At 49.4% G+C, this 23,687-nt stretch overlaps 1 protein-coding gene across 1 annotated transcript in view; it reads left to right on the top strand.

Moving 5' to 3' along the window:
- The window catches only part of LOC310780655 (calmodulin-binding transcription activator 1-like), a gene marked incomplete at both ends in the record, with an annotated part of 82,846 nt that overhangs the window by 24,199 nt on the left and 34,960 nt on the right, over window positions 1-23,687 (top strand). The window contains 5 exons of the mRNA XM_083641173.1: window positions 1,285-1,459; window positions 6,743-6,896; window positions 15,565-15,705; window positions 16,383-18,745; window positions 23,093-23,219. Of these exons, the coding sequence (XP_083497299.1) occupies window positions 1,285-1,459; window positions 6,743-6,896; window positions 15,565-15,705; window positions 16,383-18,745; window positions 23,093-23,219 (2,960 nt within the window). The remainder of the gene's footprint in view (window positions 1-1,284; window positions 1,460-6,742; window positions 6,897-15,564; window positions 15,706-16,382; window positions 18,746-23,092; window positions 23,220-23,687) is intronic.

The raw sequence follows: 23,687 nt of genomic DNA, 5'->3' as shown, positions 1-23,687 counted from the left end.
TGCCGATCTGGGGAGAGCCGTAGACTCCTCCGATACACGTGCAATCGACAGCCGCTCCTTTTTGCACCTGACAGCGAGGGGTTTCACCCACGGGACATGGCGCATGGGGAAGCAGGGGCGTTTCTAGGGTCTGAAGACATTGGGGGCTTAGCCCAGGAAAGACCAGCTATTCTAAACATAGGCTACCATTTAACAGAATACCTAAATGGCTAGCCACTTAGCATTTTGCTAGCGGGCGTTTACTTTGCATATCAACAGACCATTAACAAACAGCTTAGCACTAGTAGTTTACACCTTAGCTCAGTAGCCCTACAATGCTGATCATCACAGGTACCCAATACATAGATGCAGGGATGATGTTTCCAGCCTGGGTAAACCCAGCCTCCACGTGACCTGCTCTCAGACCTGCTCTGCTCTCAGTTTCCCCATTCACTTCCATAGTAAACTCTGTTTGACTAATGAAGAAGTTCCTTTACAAAATAGAACTTAAAATAAAGACATTTTTCAACCAGCTCAATGATCATGGTGTTTAACACCTTACTCACTGTAGGAAAGAGACTTTACCTACCTTGGCTCGCTGGTGGTCTCTGTTGTCAGTCTGACGCTCCCAGGGAGAAATACAACACTTCCTTGATCTTTCCTGGATCCTCAATTTTCCGGGAGTGTAGACGAGTAACTTCCTCTAGACCTAACCGTATTTTCAAAATAAAGGTTATAGCGTAGTATGTTGCATGCATTTCTGATCACCAATATCATTTTTTTAGGGATTTAAAGCATGAATGAGAGATGAATAGAGGAGGGCCAGCTATTCTTATTTTTGTATAAAAACAAAAACAACACATATTTGAGATCCGGGGCTTTTCATAAAAGATCCGGGGCTATAGCCCCGAAAGCCCAGGCCCAACGACGCCCATGCGTGGGGGAGGATCACGCTATTCCCCCCAGTTCCCCTCCCCCCTGGACATGCGACATCCGCCCCGGCTGACCAGAGGAGGCACAATTGCAGTGACCGGGACTCATACCCCACCGGCTTCAGTTCCCACCCGCAGACACGGCCAATCGTGTCCGTAGGGGACGTCTGACCAAGCCAGAGGTACCGCTACCCGGGAATTGAGCCCGCGGGTCTCCGCGGTGGTTAGGCGAGTGCTTTCACCTCGACACCACCCAGACGCCCCTCTCTCTCTCTCTCTACTGTATCTCCATCTTGAACTCTTGATCTCTGCCTCTCTCTCTCCCTCTCTCTCTCTTTCTCTCTGTGTCACTCTGTCTTTTAATGAGCCGTAGTGCAGGTCGAGGTAGTGGCTGCGGGGATATTCGCCCAGAGAGGGCGGGCAGGTTTGTGGCAGGGTCAGCAGGACTTAACAAGACGGCGCGGACACATTACATGACCACTCACACCATCATCTCACACCACCAGCAGTGGACGAGCAGCGCGAGCACCATGCAGCAGCCTCAGATGGTTTGAGCTCATTAGAGACACAGCTCAACAGACACATGGCCCCGGCTCTCAGCGCAGCACAGTAGGTCACCCTCTCTCCATCTCCAGCACCAACGCAACATCTAGCTCTATCCGTGTCTTCTTCGTCAGCTCCATTAGTGACTCTCTCTCTCTCTCTCTCTCTCTCTCGCTCCCTGTCCTCTGGTTCAGAACATGGTGTATGACTTCCGGGCGAAGAAGTAGCCACTCAGCGAGAGTATGTAGGAGCACTACTGTACTAGCTGCCTCTCAGTGCGTGGGTGCCAAAAGAAACCTGTTGCCTGGCTACAACGCCACCTTTATCCAGCGGTAGTGATGGCGATGACTTGAACCACATATGCGCGCGTGCACGTGTGTGTATGTGTGTGTGTATGTGTACGCGCAGTCTATTTGGCTGTCTGTGTGTGTGTGCATATGAGTGTGTGTTCATTTACGTGTGCACGCATGGCTCTGTGTGTGCTAGCGTGCGTGCGCGCGTGTGTGTGTGTGTGTGTGTGTGTGTGTGAGTGGCGGAAGGAGGGGCCAGGAAGGGGCTCCACCACCCACTCAGCAGGCCTTCCGCCCCCATGGCTGACTCCCCAAGACTCTGCTGGTAATTAGCTCGACATCTATCCATCTGTTGTGGGGAGGCGCGGTAAACATGAACACACAACATGATGGCAAACATCAAAAACGCTGGCTGGAGACACGCTACGTTATACACGCATGGAGTGCATCCTGCGCTTTACCAGGCCTTAGCGTGTGAGCGTGCGCTTGGCACACACACACACACACACACACACACACACACACACACACACACACACACACACACACACACACACACACACACACAGGCTGTATACAGAGTATAGCCCAGACACACACTGACTTGTATTCACACACACACTCTCTCTCATACACACACATACAGTGTACATACAAACAGTGTTGGGGGTAACTCATTACAAAAGTAACATATTACATGTAATATATTACTTTTAGCAGTAACTCAGTAATATAACTTATTACTTATAGGATTTCAGTAATATTATACCGGTTACTTTTTCAAGTAACTCAAGTTACAAATTGAGTTAACATTTTTTTTTTTATCAAAGCACATATTAAAAAAAGATATAATCATTTCCTACTCAATTGTTGTGTTTTATGCAAATAACCAATATATATGACAATAACAAAGGAAAAGGATAACATTTAGAATTTTGGATTGTTTACACTGACTTGAAGACGGTTGAAATTATTTTTCGGGATGGTTTCCGGGGCGGCGATGTCATTCTGAAAAAAATAAAAGCAGTGTAAAGAGTTACTCTACACAGAAAGTAATATTGTAAAGTAACATATTACTTTCAAATGAAATTAACTTGTAATATGTAGTATATTACATTTTGAAAGTAACTTGCCCAACACTGATGCTCACAAACACACACACACACGCACACACGCACACACACACACACGCGCACACACACACACACGCACACGCACGCACACCACAGGCTCCTGCAACCGTATCCCAGTCTCCTCTTCCACTGCAGGAAGTGAGTGTGGAAGGCAGCCCTGAGAGCCACATGGGGAGAAGAAGGGAGCGGGGAGAAAAAAACAAGCGAGAGACTACATTACACAATTAATCAATAAGTTAATGAGATCTCATTTTCTCTAGAAAATAGTATCCAGGCAAAAAGTTCCCCCTCAGCCTTTTTTTTCCGTACCCCGGCTCCCCGAGAAGCCAGTCCTGATATTACACTGTAGAAAAAGAAAGCAGCAGCCAGCAGGAAATTAAATTAAATTACCATCCTGATAGATTTATGTGACGCTTTACATTTTCATTGTGTTGTTTTCGCTCCCCGAGTGGAGGCGGGCCTGAGTGGGGAGAGAGCTGCTAAATGTGTTGTAAAGTAAGGAGAGGAACCGGGGGGGGGGATGGAGGAGAGAAAGTTCCAGACGTGCTACGCCTCTGGGCTCCCTCCTGGATTTACAACACATTCATAATAGTGAAGCAGAGCTACTACACAGATGACTTGTGTTGTTTGGATGAGCTGTAAGAAGACGGACCACATGGTCTTCTTCTCCTTTGTGTGTTGTGTTGTTGCGACTGTGTGTAGCGTGAGTCTCTGGGCTGTTAATGTGTGTTAAAGGCAGTGTAAACAGCTGGGAGTGTGGGTGTCTGAAGGAGGACGTTGTGCGTAGCCATGTGTGTGATTGTGTTGTACTAACCCTTGTGCGTCTTGTGACTACTCTGCTGTCTATTACAGTTATGGTAATGAGTTTGTCCTTGTGCTTACTGGGCATAGGCAGAGCCGTGTATATAGAAGAGTCTCCATTCACTCCAATGGACCTTTTTTTTTTACTCTCAAGAGTTCCAGCAAGTAAGGTCCTGGATTAAGCAGCACTGTCGACTTGTAGCAAAATGGACAGTTTGTGGTGTACTTTAAAAGTTTTTTTTTTTTTTTTTTTTTATCAAATTGTACATTATCAACTTATTTTAGCATTCAAAAGTAGCGCAAGACCCCCTTCCTGGCTGTTCATTGGCTAATGAGTCACGCATTTTGGTCCTCCGTTGACGCCACTCTCTCTCTAAATTGCTCTGGGTAGGCCGGGTATACGTGCTGTAGTGCGTACTGTATGTGCATACATCATCTTACCTGCACACCCGTACAGTACATCCACATACAGCACACGCGTGTGTGTGTGTGTGTGGGTGCGCGCGCGTTATCGCCCGAGCTAAAAGATTGAGGGCATCTCTCTCAGCTATTACTCGCCACAGCTGGTGGCGCCATCTGGGGGCATCACACACACACACACACACACACACACACACACACACACTCACCTGAACCTGTCGCCCATCTAAACAGGGCAGCAGCAGTAGCAGCAGCTAGCACCCGGCGCGTCCGCTCCAATGACAGGGGACAGGGAAAAGCGGTTGCGATAACACACGGTAATGTCCGGCGCTGGCTTCTGGTTGTTGTGGTGGGGGGGTGGGGGGTGGGGGGGTGGGGGGTGGGGGGGGAACAGGGGGGGGGCGGAGGGGGTGGGGGGTCATCTGTCCTCCTGAGACTGCTTTACATAAGCCCAGCTTAGCATCCAGCTCTCCCTACTGTCCACTACAGAGCTGACAGCCCTGCATGCATAAACACCCCACACACATCAGAGAGAGAGAGAGAGAGAGGGGGGGGGGGGGGGGGGGTTGTTTGATTGGGATTCAGAGTAGTAGCCTAATTGGCTCTGTGGATCGATGTTATTTGATCATCCCGTCCGTCCGTGCATATCTAACAAATTTAGATTTACAAATCAGATTTTTTACAAATCAGATTTATACAGTCGGACGGGTCCTGTCGCATTCAAGTGGATGGACCCAGAGCCGTGTAGATAGAAGAGTCCCGACATCTCCATTCACTCCAATGGACCAGTTTTTTTTACTCTCGAGAGTTCCAGGAAGTAAGGTTCCTGGATTAAGCAGCACTGTCGAGTTGCAGCAAAATAGACAGTTTGTGTTGTACTCTGAAAGGGTTTTTCATCCCTTTAATCAAATTGGACATGATCAGCTTTATTTTAGCGTGCAAAAGTAGCGCGAGACCCATTCCTGGCTGTTCATTGGCTAATGAGTCTCGCATTTTGGTCCTCCGCTGACGCCACTCTCTCTCTCTAGAGGACACACTAGATAGACCCATTTCACGGGGGCCGTTTTGTGTCAAAAAGGCAGGGTAAACCCAGGTGCCAACAACACACTAAAGAGGGTTTCCAACTTCCATGATTGGAATTTAGTGTTCGTGTCTCATTAGTGTTTTGCTTGCACCTGTGTTTACCCTGCCTTTTTGACACAAAATGCCCCCCCGTGAAAAGGGTCTATTGTATATTCCTAATATAGGACGTAGGTTTGAATTAAATCCTCCTACTACCCCATCCCTGTGTGATGAGAGGAAGGAGAGAGGGGGAGAGAGATGGGGGTGGTGGGGGGTTGGGGGGGGGGGGCATGGTCCCAGATTAATGGAACCCACTCAGAGGGAGCACAGACCTCTCACAGCACCTTGATTTATTTGCCACTTAGTACTGATGAAGCTTCAAACTGCCGTCACGCACAAACATGTTGTCACGGCATTTTTCTCTATCAAGGTCTGTGTTGCTTTGTCGATTCTTGTGTCTTGGTTAGGTGGGCCTGCATGCATGCATACATGTGTGTGTGTGTGCATGTGTGTGCGTGCATGTGTGTGTGTGTGTGCCGTGTGTGTGTGTGTGTGTGTGTGCGTGTGTGTGTGTGTGCGCGTGTGCTTGTATGACCATCCATCTGATTATAGCCTTCCTTCCACATAATACCTGCGTGCGTTTGCCCGTCTACTCTGTTTTCATCAACAGTCATCACAATTTATTTGAATTGTGTGTATTTTGTAGGCGGCTATTGTATTAAAACAAAACGCACGTTGAATTTGTGTGGGCTCATAGTGGCTTATTGCATGTTTCTTAATAAATGCCAGGCGATAAGGAGTGTGAAGCGGGGGAGCGTTTCTCGCGTGACTGTTTGCGCGCCGCTCTCGCTAATCAAAGCTATTCATGATTACAGAAGCCAATTGATGTTATTCACGCCGGCACGACGACGTTCCTTTAAACGCCCGCTATTATTCAGACGCTGTCAATTTAGGGAATTTGCCGAGGTAACTCGCTAACAATTTGCAGGCGGCAAAGTGTTGAATTTTGAGTTAATTGAGGGCATCAACGCACCATGTGGGAGGACTTGACAAAATGCCATAAGTGTGTGTTACGTGAGCACGCGCGCACAAACACACACACACACACACACACACACACACACACACACGCGCACACACACACACACACACACACACACACACACACACACACACACACACACACACACACACACACACACACACACACACATTTAGAGATACAGATACTCAGATAATGAATGAGATTTTTGCCTTCAGCAGTTCTGGTCCATATTTATTCGGAGTCCTCGTTGTGTTTCGGGTCGCGCCTCTCTTCCTGTGTGTGATGGCTACCATGCAGTGATTGTAGTCTAGCAGCATTTCACTCCTCAGCCTCCAGCTGGGACGTTCCCCACAAAAGCCCTCACAGCTGAGCCACACTTTCTGAGACTGACTCACTTCCCACTCTACTGTTGTTACATCTCCAAGAAAAACCTGTGAAGAAGTCCCACCCTGAGGAGGTATCTCCAGCATCACACCATCATGTCTGACCTCCTCCTCCTCCTCCTCCTCCCCTCTCCTCTCTGTCTCCCCCACACAGAACCCTGACATCGTGCTCGTCCACTATTTGAATGTTCCGGCCATCGAGGATTGCGGGAAGCCATGCGGTCCGATCCTGTGCTCCATCAATACGGACAAGAAGGAGTGGGCCAAGTGGACCAAGGAGGAGCTGATTGGCCAGCTGAAGCCCATGTGTGAGTGTTCCGACCAACCGCATTCGATAACGATGCATTCGTGGGTTTTTGTTCCTGTTGTGTTTTTTTCTCCTCAACCCGTATTCATTATAGCCATCAATATAAACCGTCGCGCCGTCTCCTCTAAAAGGCTTTACTCGTCTTTTACATGTCTACATGCATCCAGAGACTAATCACACTGGCTGTCGGTGTGCTCTGGATTTAATGGCCGAGCCCTATTAGCTGATAGCTGCTACACTAAGTGCACTTAGCACCTCGTTCGGAGAGCATCTTCGGTCACTGAGTGTTCCTATGTTTTTTAGAGTATCTTCGGGGCCGCTGAGTGTTCCTGTATGTTTTTCGATGAGTTTTTTGCCCTCTTCCTGGAGCCGTCTGCCATGGCGAGGGCACGGAGGTCAGCTCTCCCCCCCCGCCGGAACCTCTGGCACCACACTGGCCCGGGCCCGGAGAGTGCACCTCCTCCCCGACCCGCAGGAAGGAAAGGCGAGGCAGCGCAAGGGAAGCTAGCTAGGTTATTGATTCATGCTAGTGCGTGGGAGGAGGAGTGTCTGACTCACCAGAAATCCTCACTCTCTCTCTCTCTGAGACACGCACGCACGCACGCACACACACATGCACGCGCGCACATACACACACACACACACACACACACACACACACACACACACACACACACACACACACACACACACACACACACACACACACACACCTCTGTCTCCCACTCTCTCTCCCTCTGTCTGTCTGTCTGTCTCTCTCTCTCTCCCTCACTCTCTCTGTCTGTCTGGTGGTTACCAGCATGTCCTAACGCTCAGAGAAACCTACACTATAGTGTGTTTTATGAGTCTCCAGTCTCCTGCCCAAAGATTGAGGTGATGTTTTGGAAAACGTCAGGGTTTTGTCTGATGACGATAATAGCCAAACGGGGGGGGGGGGGGGGGGGGGGGGGGAGAACCTTGTAGGACAGTGAAGATCTTTGAGAGAGCTGTTAAAGATGTCTCTTTTAACAGCCACACTGTGGCTGGGGTGTGTCATGGCAGCTATAGGGGGCCAGGCTGTGACTGATATTTTGACGGCCAATTATTGGCGATGTGGCCGCAGGTAAAGAGGACGCGCGTGTCAGCAGCTTTACAAGCACACGCGCACGCCGCCCGCATACTGACAAGGCAGCTGGGCCGTGACCATCACCACCACCACCACCCAGGCATCAGCTAGCGACATCGTTATCCACCCTCACCGCTAGCTCCACCCACCACCGGCTTATCACTTTTAGGACACACACTTTAACGCGAGGCTTCACCTCAGGACAGCCACAGTAGTGCAACAACGACAACAGCAGGGCGCTACTGTATTCATGACGTCTGCGGCGTTAATGTAAAAAAAGCAAGAAACGTCGTTCTGCGGTGATGTGTGAAGTCATTAACTTTGGGAGTTGTTGGGACAAAGAGAGGGGGGTGAGGTGGGTGAGGTGGGTGAGGTGGGTGAGGTGGGTGAGATGCCTTGTAGCTGCCAGGCTACATGAAGGGGCTATGTAAAGAAGAGCAGAGAGAAAAAGCCCTCTCTGCTCCCTTTCTGCCTCTCTCTATCCCCTCTCGTCCTCTTGCAACGGCCGTGTCAACACAACCCCTGACGGTAGAGCAACATTGCCACCTAGTGGCCTTTTAAGAAGAAGAAGAAGAAGAAGAAGAAACCCCCCCCCCCCCCCCCTTCGCCATTGGGTGTGTGAGAGGTGGCGATGAAGTCATGCTGTATTATATTATATCCATGCATTATTCAACTTTAAATTATACATCAGGCCCTTAATGCACAGTAGATTTTCCACAGAGTGGCCTATATCTTCCAACAAGCAACTTGCATTCATCAATGATGATATGTATTTGGCATTACGCAGGAGGGCTATAGTCTGTGTGCAGCGCCATGGATCTCTTCGTACATAACGCAACTTCCCCCCAGTCCTCAGAGAGGCTGTGTGTGGAGGAGCTCGCAGGATTGGTTACGCCTGCACAAAGTGCATACAGTGTGGTACGGGAAATATACAGGAAGGGAGGCATGTTTGATATGGGGCCAGGCACACATACATGTGTGGCATGTATGTTCACATACATGTGTGTCATGTATGTTCGTAAAACGTTCTCACGTAATTATGATGGTTCAACGCGCACATTTGACGTCAGTTCGTCGGCGCATGAACTCTTGAACTCGAATCGTTATTTTTCCCTGAAGAGTGCGTCTCAACTTCCAGAAATATAATTGCCCTCATCTGTCTTGATCTTCCCTTTTTGTTATTCTCTCCACATGATATTTCACCGTGCAAACCATGTGACACCTCTAATGGTTGAAAAACACACACAAAAAAACACAAACGAGAAATGTGGATTTCACGGATCAGTTGAGCTCATTCTGTCTCCCCCCCCCCCCCCCCCCCGTGACAAAAACACGCACACTCGTGCTGCACCACGTCGTCGTCAACACTCTCAGTCGCCCAAAAACTCGCGCGCGCCGCACACACAACAACGTCCTCTCACGTGCACACGCACACGGACGCTCTGCTCACACACACACACGCACGCACGCCCACTCCAAATATAAACCCTGTGAAACGTGTCTGACCCTCATCCTCCTTAACGCCCTGTCGTGTTTGATGAGAAAGAGACGCAGGCTTAAAGAGAGTGGCTTCGCTGCTCGGTCACGCTACGACCTCGGGCAGCCAGCTTGATTCACTCCTTTTGGTCCTAATGCTATAAACACACGCGGCACAGTGGTCCCCAGCCGTGCCCGTAGCCTGCTGACAGATAGCGCTTGAGCGGAGCTAACAAACACTCAGACAGACAGAAGGCCAGTCTCCAGGCGAGACAGCCCCCGCGCCAGAGAAGAACGGAGCAGACAGCAGAGCCAGGCAAACGGGGGATGGCCATACTGTAAACTATTGTACTCTACTGTCCCCATATCGTGCCCGATGGTGCGGAGGCAACCAGATGGGAGAAGCGTGCGTGCCCCTACAGGAAGACTGTGTTTGTCATGAGGGGGCTGTGTGGTGTTGCTCAAGACAGGATGCAGTCATCGCCGGGATGATGATGATGATGATGATGATGATGTGACTGGGGTTGTTGTTTGGTGCCGTCGTGGTGCTGCCGCTGCCGGCGTTGGAACCTAGTGGCACTAGCTGCTGTCACGTCTGCTTTTGAAACACAGCTCCTCAGTGAGGAGAAGAGACAGGCTAGACACGCTGGTAACTGTACGCCAACAACAACAACTACCCCCCACCGAGGCTCCAGGGGGGTGACGGCCGTCTAGATGATGCCTGCATGAAGAGGGGCTGGCTGAGGCAGATCAGGGCGCAGGAGGAGGAGACACGCGGTCGTTTGGACACAGAGGGATGGGGCTACATGGTGGGTGGATGCTGTGTTGGGTTAGAGAGACTGTCACTCTTGCTCTGTCACCCTCTCTGAGGCAGAGCGGCAGGATGGATGCTCTCCTGTCCCGTAAGCCTGCCGTCATGGCCCTATCGTCCCAGCATCATCTCATCCTAAACATGTGTACTCTTTGCATTACAAACTGTCAGGAGCCAGAGTTTTCTAACAGGATCTCCAGATAGACACAATTTATATATTTATATATATATATATATATATATATATATATATATATATAAACAAATACTTCCCTAAAGCCTTTCGGTCAGATGCGGTATCAATTAATTTTCTCAGTTCACTTAATTCAAAGTACAATGGAACTGAGATTTTATAAAAAAAAAAATATATATATATATATATATATATATATATATATATATATATATATATATATATATATATATACTGTATATATATATATATATATATATATATATATATATATATATATATATATATATATATATATATATATATATATAAATATATATTACACTTCATATTGTTTGAAAAGATCAAAATGAATCCCGCCTGTGGCCTGCCATGTTGAGTTGTCAGTGTAACAGAGAGCTAATGGTGTTCGCTTGATCAGCTCTGCTGACATCTGCTGGTGACCAGCCTCTAATCTGCCAGGGAATCTTAAAGCTTTGGACTTAGATCCTAATCAGACTTATCCAATTATCTCCCCCAGCCTGTTTTCTGGGCTTTGTTCTTAACTGGCTCAGTCTTTAATCTTCCATACGTTATACCTCTCACTTTAATCTCCCATACCCTCTACCTCACAACAACCCCACTGTCCCATACCCTCTACCTCACAACAACCCCACTGTCCCATACCCTCTACCTCACAACAACCCCACTGTCCCATACCCTCTACCTCACAACAACCCCACAGTCCCATACCCTCTACCTCACAACAACCCCACTATCCCATACCCTCTACCTCACAACAACCCCACTGTCCCATACTCTCTACCTCACAACACCCCCACTGTCCCATACTCTCTACCTCACAACACCCCCACTGTCCCATACTCTAGTCTCTACCTCACCTCACCCCCACTGTCCCATACTCTCTACCTCACAACAACCCCACTGTCCCATACCCTCTACCTCACAACAACCCCACTGTCCCATACCCTCTACCTCACAACAACCCCACTGTCCCATACTCTCTACCTCACAACACCCCCACTGTCCCATACCCTCTACCTCACAACAACCCCACTGTCCCATACCCTCTACCTCACAACAACCCCACTGTCCCATACTCTCTACCTCACAACACCCCCACTGTCCCATACCCTCTACCTCACAACAACCCCACTGTCCCATACTCTCTACCTCACAACAACCCCACTGTCCCATACCCTCTACCTCACAACAACATCACTGTCCCATACCCTCTACCTCACAACAACCCCACTGTCCCATACCCTCTACCTCACAACAACCCCACTGTCCCATACTCTCTACCTCACAACAACCCCACTGTCCCATACTCTACCTCACAACACCCCCATTGTCCCATACTCTCTACCTCACAACACCCCCACTGCCCCAAACTCTCTACCTCGCAACACCCCCACTGTCCCATACCCTCTACCTCACAACAACCCCACTGTCCCATACCCTCTACCTCACAACACCCCCACTGTCCCATACTCTCTACCTCACAACACCCCCACTGTCCCATACTATCTACCTCACAACACCCCCACTGTCCCATACTCTTTACCTCACAACACCCCCACTGTCCCATACTCTCTACCTCACAACACCCCCACTGTCCCATACTCTCTACCTCACAACACCCCCACTGTCCCATACTCTCTACCTCACAACAACCCCACTGTCCCATACTATCTATCTCACAACACCCCCACTGTCCCATAATATCTACCTCACAACACCCCCACTGTCCCATACCCTCTACCTCACAACACCCCCACTGTCCCATACTATCTACCTCACAACACCCCCACTGTCCCATACTCTCTACCTCACAACAACCCCACTGTCCCATACTCTCTACCTCACAACAACCCCACTGTCCCATACTCTCTACCTCACAACACCCCCACTGTCCCATACTCTCTACCTCACAACACCCCCACTGTCCCATACTCTCTAACTCACAACACCCCCACTGTCCCATACTCTCTACCTCACAACACCCCCACTGTCCCATACTCTCTACCTCACAACACCCCCCACTGTCCCATACTCTCTACCTCACAACACCCCCACTGTCCCATACTCTCTACCTCACAACAACCCCACTGTCCCATACTCTCTACCTCACAACACCCCCCACTGTCCCATACTCTCTACCTCACAACAACCCCCACTGTCCCATACTCTCTACCTCACAACACCCCCACTGTCCCATACTCTCTACCTCACAACAACCCCCACTGTCCCATACTCTCTACCTCACAACAACCCCACTGTCCCATACTCTACCTCACAACACCCCCATTATCCCATACTCTCTACCTCACAACACCCCCATTGCCCCAAACTCTCTACCTCGCAACACCCCCACTGTCCCATACCCTCTACCTCACAACAACCCCACTGTCCCATACCCTCTACCTCACAACACCCCCACTGTCCCATACTCTCTACCTCACAACACCCCCACTGTCCCATACTATCTACCTCACAACACCCCCACTGTCCCATACTCTCTACCTCACAACACCCCCACTGTCCCATACTCTCTACCTCACAACACCCCCACTGTCCCATACTCTCTACCTCACAACAACCCCACTGTCCCATACTCTCTACCTCACAACACCCCCACTGTCCCATACTCTCTACCTCACAACAACCCCCACTGTCCCATACTCTCTACCTCACAACAACCCCCACTGTCCCATACTCTCTACCTCACAACACCCCCACTGTCCCATACTCTCTACCTCACAACACCCCCCACTGTCCCATACTCTCTACCTCACAACACCCCCCACTGTCCCATACTCTCTACCTCACAACACCCCCCACTGTCCCATACTCTCTACCTCACAACACCCCCACTGTCCCATACCCTCTACCTCACAACACCCCCCACTGTCCCATACTCTCTACCTCACAACACCCCCCACTGTCCCATACTGTAGTCTCTACCTCTCACTCACGCCACCCCCACTGTCGCACAGCCTTTCCCATCTCGCTTTCTCTCATATGCAAACAGACACGCAAATTCTCACTCTGTTTTTCACACACGCTCTCTCTCACCCTCACTCATTCTCTGTGTCTCTCTCTCTCTCTCTCTCTCTCTCTCTCTCTCGCGTGCGCCTATTTAACCGAAGGAGGTATTGAAGTGCGGGGAACCCATAAAACCCCGGGGAACCCGTTAAAGCTGTCTTGATTTTGTTTGATAGTCTAAATATGCTTCACTTCTGAGGTATTACCATATTTTCCCCTCCCGGTTGAGAGCGTCTCTGCGCTTGCAGCAGTCAGCGGTGTCTCTGTCTGCTGCCTCCACACAGACACGAGAGTCACTATCAGCCTCATCAGGAGTGGTGGCTGGTTGGCGAGTGGAGCGATGAAAGGTATTAGGAGTGGCTAGCGGAGTGTGACTGAGGCAGGGAGTGGAGCTATGCAAGTGAAAGGCTCCCCTTTCCCCCTCGGTGCAGCAGCAGCTAGGCGATGTTCCTCCCCAGTGGCTTCCCCCTGTCAGAACAGAGACACGGGCCACTCGGGCCAGGCTGCGGTGCAGTGGCGTGGGGCGGGGTGCGCGGGGCCGTCACCTTCATCGGCTCACTCACGAAGAGGAGGCCACGGAGCCATCAGCAGAGCAGACACACTGACACAGGGGAGGGAGAGAGACACCAGGGTCGACTCCAGGCCTGCTACTTCAGAGAGGGGGCAGTGCAGTGCACAAGGCTTGGTGTGAAGAGAGAGGAAAGGAGACTGGAGACAAAGCCACTGCCCTAGCCCGCACTGAACAGACAGCGCCCCCGAGTGGACAGGGGGAAGAAGGGAGGGGAAAAAGCAGTTGGGGGTTTAGAATGATCTCTACATTATGGATGTGATTAAGGCTCATCACAATAGAGAGCCAAAGTGGAACGTCACTTCCTGCTTCAGCACTGTACCAGAGATTTTCATCCGCCATTTATTTCCCCATAGACTTTTCGTAAAATGCTTATAAAAACAGAAACAGGAGAGATCGCATAACATTTCACTCAGACCAAAATGTAAAAAAGAATTCTGGTTTAAAGAAAATATGTTTTCGATGTCGTTTTTTTTTTGGGGGGGGGGGGGGGGTCCAAGTGAAATGTTCTATGGTCTCTCCCGCTTCTAAATATAGCTGAACCGTTTGGTTTGACCAAATAAAACTATTTTTATAAGCATTTTACGAAATGTCTATGGGAAAATAAATTGCGGAAGAAAATCTCTGGTACAGTGCTGAAGCAGGAAGTGACGTTCACTTTGCCTCTCAATGTGTATGAAACCAAACTGAAATGCAGTAAAGTCGGTGTATATCCAAGTAGCATAGCAACTAGCCTGTAGTGAGTGGAGTAGGTGGTGAAGAAGAAGAAAAGACTATTCATTCATAGAGCATCAATACATTCTACTACCACAACTACTACTGTACATTACATTACATTACATTACATTACATTATATTACATTACATTACGTCATTTAGCAGACACTGCTATCCAAAGCGACTTATACTACTACTACTACTACTACTACTACTACTCCTTCTGGTACTGCTACTGCTATTCTACCAGTAGTACTACCACTACTGCTACTTCTGCCACCAGTAATACCACTAATCTAGATAGCATTTTAGCGTAGCCCAGTCAGAGGGTTGTTTTCCCCCTCCAGGGCAAACAAACAGAAATATTAATTTGGGCGGTTAGTGTGGCGTGTGAGAGAGGCATACTGACATAGATGTTATATTACTATAGATGGGTCACCGCAGGCTCCGCCTATTCTAAAAAATGGTAGCAGCAAGTCTCCGGTCAAATGGGCGTGGTCAACCGTTGACTCAGGCTTGCCGAAAGTCTCCTAAGTGGGCGTGTCTGTGAAAAAAACCATGGGCAACACCCGCGTGACCAAATGACAGGAAGTGAGTTGAAGTTGGGGCGTGTCTTGCTTGATTGGTCTTTTGATACTGACAGGCAGACAGGAAGGGGCGGGGCAGTGGGTGGGGCCGCGGGGGGTTGGCGTGGCTGGTGGTCTGTTGGGCTGGCTGGCTGACATCTCTGTCTCCTCCTCTCTCCCGGCAGTTCATGGCATCAAGTGGACTTGCAGCAATGGGAACAGCAGCTCTGGCTTCTCAGTGGAGCAGCTGGTGCAACAGATTCTGGACAGCCACCAAACCAAGCCACCTCCCCGGACTCACAACTGTCTCTGCACGGGCACCCTGGGTAAGGGCTAGGGGGTGGCAAGGTGTTTGGGCTCCAGAGGAGAACTGGAAGATTTAGAGTGAGAGAAACAGAAAGGCCATAAAAAAAAAGACCGTTTGTTATAAGCTAGACCCAAGGAGGTGGTTGAGCTGAGATTTATAGGGAATGTGGAGAGTGGTTATTGGCTTATTATTTGTTGTTTACTGGTAACAGTGTCGAGGCCCATATCTGAAATGGCCCAGCTTTTCTATAAAGCCATGCTAATCAATCAAATCATTTCAATTGGATAATTTCATTAGGCTATTATTCAGGAAGAGTTTGTAGACCAGAAGGTGATTTGATCAATTGAAGAACAGAATGACTCTGTGTAGCCCACAATTGCATTTTTATGTCTGATGAGTTCCCATAAGCTTCCCATAAGCTTCACTTAGACTATATAGAACAGAAAGGATAATTTATCACCGTCTGAGGAGAAAATCCTTTTTCACAGACCCATAAATACACAAACAAACCGATCATCCAGTGTTGACATTTTCACATAACTTCTGTGTCATCTATGGAATTTTTTCTTTTGTCATTGCCCCTGCACAAAGAGGATTATTTCCCACTTCTTAAATACATGATCAACAATTTGATCTCAATACATTTCTATTTGCCCCCCCCCCCCCCCTCTCTCTCTCTGTCTGCCCCCTATACAGGTGCAGGGAGCAGTGTCCACCACAAATGCAACAGCGCCAAACACCGCATCATCTCGCCGAAGGTGGACCCGCGCTCGGGGGGCTACAGCAGCGCCCACTCCGAGGTCCAGAACAACGACGTGTCGGAGGGCAAAACCGAGCACAGCGGCCATGGCGGAGGCAAGAGCTCCGGGGGGGGAGGCGGCAGCGCCAGGGAGAAACGCAACGGCAAAGTCCACAAGCCGGTCCTCCTCCACCAGAACAGCACGGAGGTGTCGTCCACCAACCAGGTGGAGGTCCCGGACACCACCCAGAACTCCCCCGTCTCTATCAGCAGCGGGCTCAACAGCGACCCGGACATGGCCGACAGCCCCGCGGTGACGGGGATGAGTCACGTGGCCTCGGTCATGTCTGGCCTGTCCCAGAGCGTCTTCATGTCTGAGGTCACCGGAGACCCCGTCTACGGCATGTCTCCTACCGGAGGTCCCAACACTCACCTGATGGGAGCAGATGCCACCTCACAGGGCCTGGTGCTGTCTGTGACCGCTGACAGCCACAAGTTTGCCTTCCCAGGTGGAGGAGTGGGAGAAGCTGGGACCAACGCAGCAGGAGACAGTCTTTCTATGCTGTCTGCGGCCAGCGTGTCCGAAGAGCTGGTGCTCTCCAGCAGCCTGGACACTGGCTCTCTCAAGATCCCAGAGACCAACATGAACTTTGACCCCGACTGCTTCCTGAACAACCCCAAGCAGGGACAGACCTACGGGGGCAGTGCGATGAAGATAGAGGGCAACTCCTCCTCGGCGTCATCCTGCAACGGCGGCACCAACGGCAGTCTGCAGCGCTCGCCCACCATGTCGGACAACGGCTACAGTTTCAGCGCAGCCCTGGTGAAGAACATCAAGGTCGAAGACACCTCCTTTGAGCAGCAGCTGGCCAAGGAGAGCGGCTACCAGGTGGGGGCGGTAGTGAACTGTGGCGGCGGAGTGCCTGTGTCTGCTGGCGCCGGTCCAGCCCAGGGCAACCTCTCCCTGACCCCAGCGGGCGCCTTGCTGCCTTCCGGTGGGGGCCTGAGCCCCAGCACCACCTTGGAGCAGATGGATTTCAGTGCCATTGATGCCAAGCAGGACTATACCTCCGGTGCTGCCACAGTGGGCTATGGTCAGGCCATGTCCAGCCCTCATTTATCCCACCACAATCGTTCACCCAGCTTCTTCCTCCAGGATGCCTCTCAGACCGGCCAGGCCCAGCAGGGGAGGCCCGGCATGGGCCAGAAAACCCACATGATGGAGCACAACTCCCACGACGCCGGGGGCTATATGGGTCTGCAGGTGGTGAAGACGGACTCCCCCGGCAGCAACGGCCACCTCCACCACCACCACCACCACCACCACCACCAGGCCCACCAGAGCCAGCATAGGGCCAACTGTAACGGAGGCTCGCCCACAGAGGGGCCCGGGCAGGCAGGCTCTCTCCAGCTGCTACAGTACCAGGGCGGCTTCCCTGGGCTGGGCCCTGAGCATGAGGAGGTGGTGGGTCTGGAGCAGCAGCCAGGCAGTGTGGGTTCAGCTCAGCCTGGAGGAGCCACTGAGAACGGTGCCGACAGCCTCCTGAAGCCTGGAGATCACATCCAGGCCTGTGGAGGAGGGAGCGGAGAGGGAGGGGTTACGGAGCAGCACTACCTGCAGCAGGCCTCGGACAGCGGCGGGGGGACAGGAGGCGTAGGGGACGGAGTGGGCCTTCGTAATGCAAACAACAGCAACGACGGCAGCAACCGCTCCCAGCAGCAGCAGCAACAGCAGCAGCAGCTGCAGCCCCTCCTCCAGGGTGCAGGCATGGTCCAGGGACTCTATAACACCGTAGGAACCCACCAGGGCCTGGGTGGAGGGGCCAGCAACGGAGGAGGAGCAGGGGGGGGGACGGGCATGGAGATCAGTCTGGATCACTTTGACATCTCCTTTGGAAACCAGTTCTCTGACCTCATCAACGACTTCATCTCAGTGGATGGCAGTGGGACCGCCATGTCGGCTGGGGGGGCCCTGTATGCCCACCAGCTGGTGGCCTCCTCCCACGGCGCAGACGGTCAGAACACGGGTGGTGGCGGCGGTGGTGGTGGGGGCCCTCAGCAGGGCCAAGAGGACGGAGGGGCCAGGGGCTCTGGCGGCTACACCCCCTCAGAGCTTTGCCTTCAGCCGTGCTGCAGCCCGCAGTCTCTGAGCGGAGGGGCCGGGGCCGGGGGGACCGCCGGAGAGACGGGCTCCCTGTCCTACATGCATGTGGCAGAGGTGGTCTCTGCCGCGGTGGCCCAGGGGGCTCTGGGGATGCTCCAGGCCACCGGGCGGCTCTTCATGGTCACCGACTATTCCCCCGAGTGGTCCTACCCCGAGGTGAGTGTTGTTCAGTGCTATTTATTTCCTCCCTCCTCCTCCTCCTCCTCCTCCAAGTCTTTAATTTGAACTAATCTAAAGTGCAGTGCTTTGCAGAATTTTTAAATGGGCCGTCGGAATATTCAAATGTGTTGTCAGAAAGACTTAGTGGGGGTTTGCATTTATATTATACATTTGAGGCATTAAGCGATCAATCTTATTCAGCAAACGTATTCAGAGTAAATTACAAGTGTAACAGTAGAATAAATTAAAATTCATGTATCCCCCAAAAAATTACGAGCAGGCAATAAAGACTGCAGGTGTCAGAGCAATGGCATCCAGACAAGAAGCATCATCAATAATATGAAGTTGTAAAAATGAATGAGGACCAAGCAATAAAGGCAGGGGCAGGGAGAGGTGACTGAAGTCTTCCCTGAAGAGATTAATTTACAGGGGAGAGCTACTGTAGGGGAACATTTTGTCAGTCTTTTTACGGTGTTGAGTTTCCATTGTTGGGGAGCAAAGAGTGTTCGAAAACGGAGCGATTATGAGGTCAGAACAGGCAGGCGTAGTACTAATGCTGCATTCGTTTATGGTAGGAGCTGGCAAGTGGCAAGTGGCCAACACGTCATATCCGACCTATTTGCGTTCGAGATTGCACTGGGAAGTAGCAAGTAACATGAGGCAAAATGACGCGGTGATGTTTCTCACCATAAACAACATGCGTGGCCATCTTGAAATGACGTCAAATGACGCGGTGGGAGCTACTGGGGGTTGAGAAATCATACCCAAGTTTGCGGGTAGGAACTCCGAGTTATAGTGGCGTTTTATTTGATTTTTGCTAGTAGCAACTGGCAACTTGCCACATCCCACTTATAATCGAACGCAGCATAAGCACTCAGGTAGGAGTAAGTAGTAGCAGAGTACATGGCATGGGTTGGAGTGTAGGGCTCAGCCATGGCCTGTAGGGGGCTGCAACAAGCATTTGACAGAAGGAGGCACAGGGAACCAATGGAGGGAGTGCAGGAAGGGGGTGGCATGGTGGCTTTGGATCACTCTGTCACTCTGGATAAAACCAACTAATTGCCTAAAATATAAATGTTGTGCAAAAATCAGTGGGGTGTTCTTGGGTGAGTTGCAGGGGCTGGAAATGTTTTAATTGCAGATTCCGGTTTTGTAGATTATTTCTGTATCTGGCCTGTGATATGACTTAAACTGTTAAACAAATTTGATTTGTGCCAGCTGTGTGCATTTGTCAGTAGGTCCCTGGCTCCTGCTTAATAGAGACACTGCGGAGCGCATCATTATTCAGAAACCACGCCCAAAACGGGGGGAAACAAAAACTCCCCCCCCAATCCTGGCATTCTCCTATGTCACGTGTTGCACACAAAGATCATACACAGGAAGATGAACACTCCATCTTACTTCATTGACAGCTACATCCACATTTTTCTTCTCGCCAATTCCCAATGGCTTCCTTGTTTTGCTCGGGAGTACAAAAAACTTTAATTGGCAATTTTTTTTTTACATTTGTTGTCTGCGCAGCCCACCACACAACAGCTTTTAGCTATGTTTAATTCAAGGAAAATGACGCTGGTGTGTGGAAGTGAACGGAGAGCTTTCCCCCGTGAAGGGCACGGCCTATTTCATGCAGTGTCTCTATAGGGGTCACACCCACGGAGATGTTATAAATGCTGAGGAAAACTGAGCGCCTAAATGCGTCAGTTCATCTTGTCTGCTGTGCATTATTAAATAAGTTATTTAAACTTACATTTCCTTGTGATACCTGACAATGTCATCTGATTTTTTAGAAAATTACTCTACCTCATCAAAAGCAAGCTTGACCGCTTTCCTATGATGTACAATAGAGAGGTCCAGGGATGACGTATTTTTGTAGGCTGAATGCGGAAGTCCCGAACTTCCTGGTTCTTCACTGTTTCTGTCTATGGGATTTTTGAATGGGTTTTTGGTGCGATGCTTCAAATAAGGTCTGTGGGCAACGCAAGTTTAATCAAACGCGAACCAAGGTTCAGCGGGATAATCTTCACACATGAGGACCACTTTCATGAGTTTTGAAGCGTAAATTCGAGCCCTAGAAGTAAAAAGCTCGTGCTAAGCTAATCCAGAACTACACACTGTCGCATAGGCTTCCACGTCACGTCAGCACTCAACCTGGACTTTTGTTGATGTGTGCACTGATTACCCCGGGCTGAACGGGGCTGAACCAGGTGAGGGAAAGAGAATTTCCGTGTTCGTCCTTTGAGTGATGACGTTATTGACGTATATATCCCCATCGACTCACAGTGTAGTCCCATTTAGCCGTTTGCTAGCTAGCCACCCTTTTAACGGCACATAAAAGCTTCAAAACTCATAAAAGTGGTCTTCATGTGTGAAGATGATGTTACTACCATCTGGTTCGCGTTTGATTAAGCCAGCGTTGCCCAGAGAGCTTATTAGAAGCATCGCGCCAAAAACCCATTCAAAACTCCCATAGGCAGCTGGATTCCATAATTTTGTCCTATATTTGGAATTATAAGAACCATAGAATTTCTAAAGTTCATCTGCAAAAACCTAAGTCTGCAGGGGGGCTGGCCTTACCAGTGTTTAAGCACTATTACTGGGCTGCCAATGTTAGGGCTCTGATGTTTTGGCGACAAGGAACTCCTGGCAATTTAACTCCCGGGGCCCCTCTGTGGCTAAAAATGGAGGCTGGCTCTATCGCCAGGTCCTCATTGCCAGCCATGTTGTTTTCTAAGCTAGAGGAGCCTGGGACTTTGAAAGGTTTGAGTTTTGTTGTGAAAAACTCTGTCAGAATTCTGAATCAGGTTAAGAAAGTTTTGAATGTACCAGATGTTTCTGTTCACACACCAATCTGTTTTAATCATTCTTTTTTGCCCTCATGGTCAGATAGAATTTGCCATGCCTGGAGTGAAAAGGGGCTGGTCTCCATCAGTGACCTGTATATTGATGGCCAATTTGCATCCTTTGATCTTCTGAAGAGAGCATTTGAGTTGCCCCAAACACATCTTTATAGATATATACAAGCTAGACATTATGTCCGATCCAAGATTCACAATTTTGAAGTTCTCCCAGATGAACATGTTTTTTTTGAGGTTTTGTTAAGCCCTCCCAACTCCAGGCATCTTATTTCTAGGTTTGTGTGTTTGTTCGCCGATTGCATTAAGGCCCCCACTGAGAGGATCAAAGAGGCGTGGCAGGAGGAACTTGGTGTGGATCTGTCTGAAATCATATGGGACAGGAGTCTGTCTGTGGTCCAGCTCTGCTCAGTTAATAGTAGACATCAACTTATCCAATTCAAAGTTGCTCACCGTCTTCATTACTCCAAGCATAGGTTACACAAGATATATCCTTCGGTCTCACCACTATGTGATAGGTGTCGGGTGTCGGAGGGCACACTGTCCCATGCTTTTTGGTTTTGCCCTTCAATATCAGGATTCTGGGCCAAGATATTTGACTGGTACTCTAAGGCCTACAAAATAGCCCTCCAACTGGAGGCGGAGCTCGCCATCTTCGGCTGCTCGGAGTCCTCTTTGCTCCTCCCAACGGCCGTCCAGCAATCTCTGACACAGGGAATGACAGTTGCCAAGAAACTAATTTTGAAGGAATGGAAGTCCTCCTCTCCACCTTCTTTTCAGCTGTGGCTGACAGACATGATCTCAGTTATACGTATGGAGAGACTTAGGTTCCAGAGGTCAAATTCCTTAAGGAAATTTTTCGTTATTTGGGACCCGTTCCTGACCTATTTTGATCAGGCTAAAAGTGGTATTTGAGTTTCTTTTGGATCCTTTGCACAGTATATATATATAGATATATATTTTTTAAATTGTTTTGTAAGCACATTTTGACATTTTGTAGCATTGTAATGTTGAATGTATGTATATATGTTTTTTCTTTTCTTTTCTCCTGTTCCTGTTTTGTTTTCTTTATGTTCTGAAAAAGTAAAATAAAATATATTAAAAAAAAAAAAAAAACTCCCATAGGCGAAAACTGTGAAGAACCAGGGCTGTTACCATCGATGTTTTCCGGACTCGTTACTGGACCTCTCTATTCAGTCTCTAATAGAATGATGTAGTCAGTAGCAATATCCTCCTCTCACCCCTGGAGGGCAGCACAGTATTTTAACTTGGTGGTTGAGAGTTTTAGAGAAAATGGGAAGAGGTGTGATATTGGTTATCCACTTGATGGCAGTAGAGGACAGTATAAGGATGTGTGTGTTTTCAGCTCGGTGTCATTCGTAGCTATGTGCTCTAGATGGCAGGCACGAGCAAAGGATCTAATGGTGTATGCTGGAAAATGACTTGGCAGGTGTGGTCTGAGTGTATTTCATCCGCCTGCTCTGTTTCACAGGGTGGGGTGAAGGTGCTGATCACTGGGCCCTGGCAAGAGGCCAGCTCTAACTACAGCTGCCTGTTTGACCAGATCTCAGTCCCTGCCTCGCTCATCCAGCCGGGGGTGCTGCGCTGCTACTGCCCTGGTAAGACGGTAGCATCCTCACTCACATCAAACAAGACTAGAAGAAGAGACAATAGTGTCAAAAGCGTCTTTGAGTATTTTTTTTAAAAGCGCTATATAAGTCCGATCTATTATTATTATTATTATTATTATTATTATTAATAGATTTGGTGGGAAGTTTTCCTGATCACATGGACCACAAGCCAACACCGAGATGTTACATCATTCAAGTTGACCGGTGACATTTCTGAATTTTTAATGACCCTTGTTTTCTAGCAGCAAAGACTTAATATAGCAGTGTGTCGTGAGTACTTTAAAATGAGTCACCAACATGCTTTTAGAACCCATCTTAACTGAAAATGCAATCTTTTATACCAATGTGCACGAGCAATGCAAATTAAACAAACAATACTTAGACAAAGATATTGAAACTCATCATTAGGTGTCACATACTGCCATGCCCTGTCTATCAATTTGTCAGCCAAAAATG

Source organism: Poromitra crassiceps, assembly GCF_964638095.1.
Source record: "Poromitra crassiceps genome assembly, chromosome: 8".
Classification (NCBI taxonomy): domain Eukaryota; kingdom Metazoa; phylum Chordata; class Actinopteri; order Beryciformes; family Melamphaidae; genus Poromitra; species Poromitra crassiceps.
The sequence above is the reverse complement of the archived record's forward strand: the minus strand, read 5'-3'. Positions and strand labels throughout refer to the sequence as shown.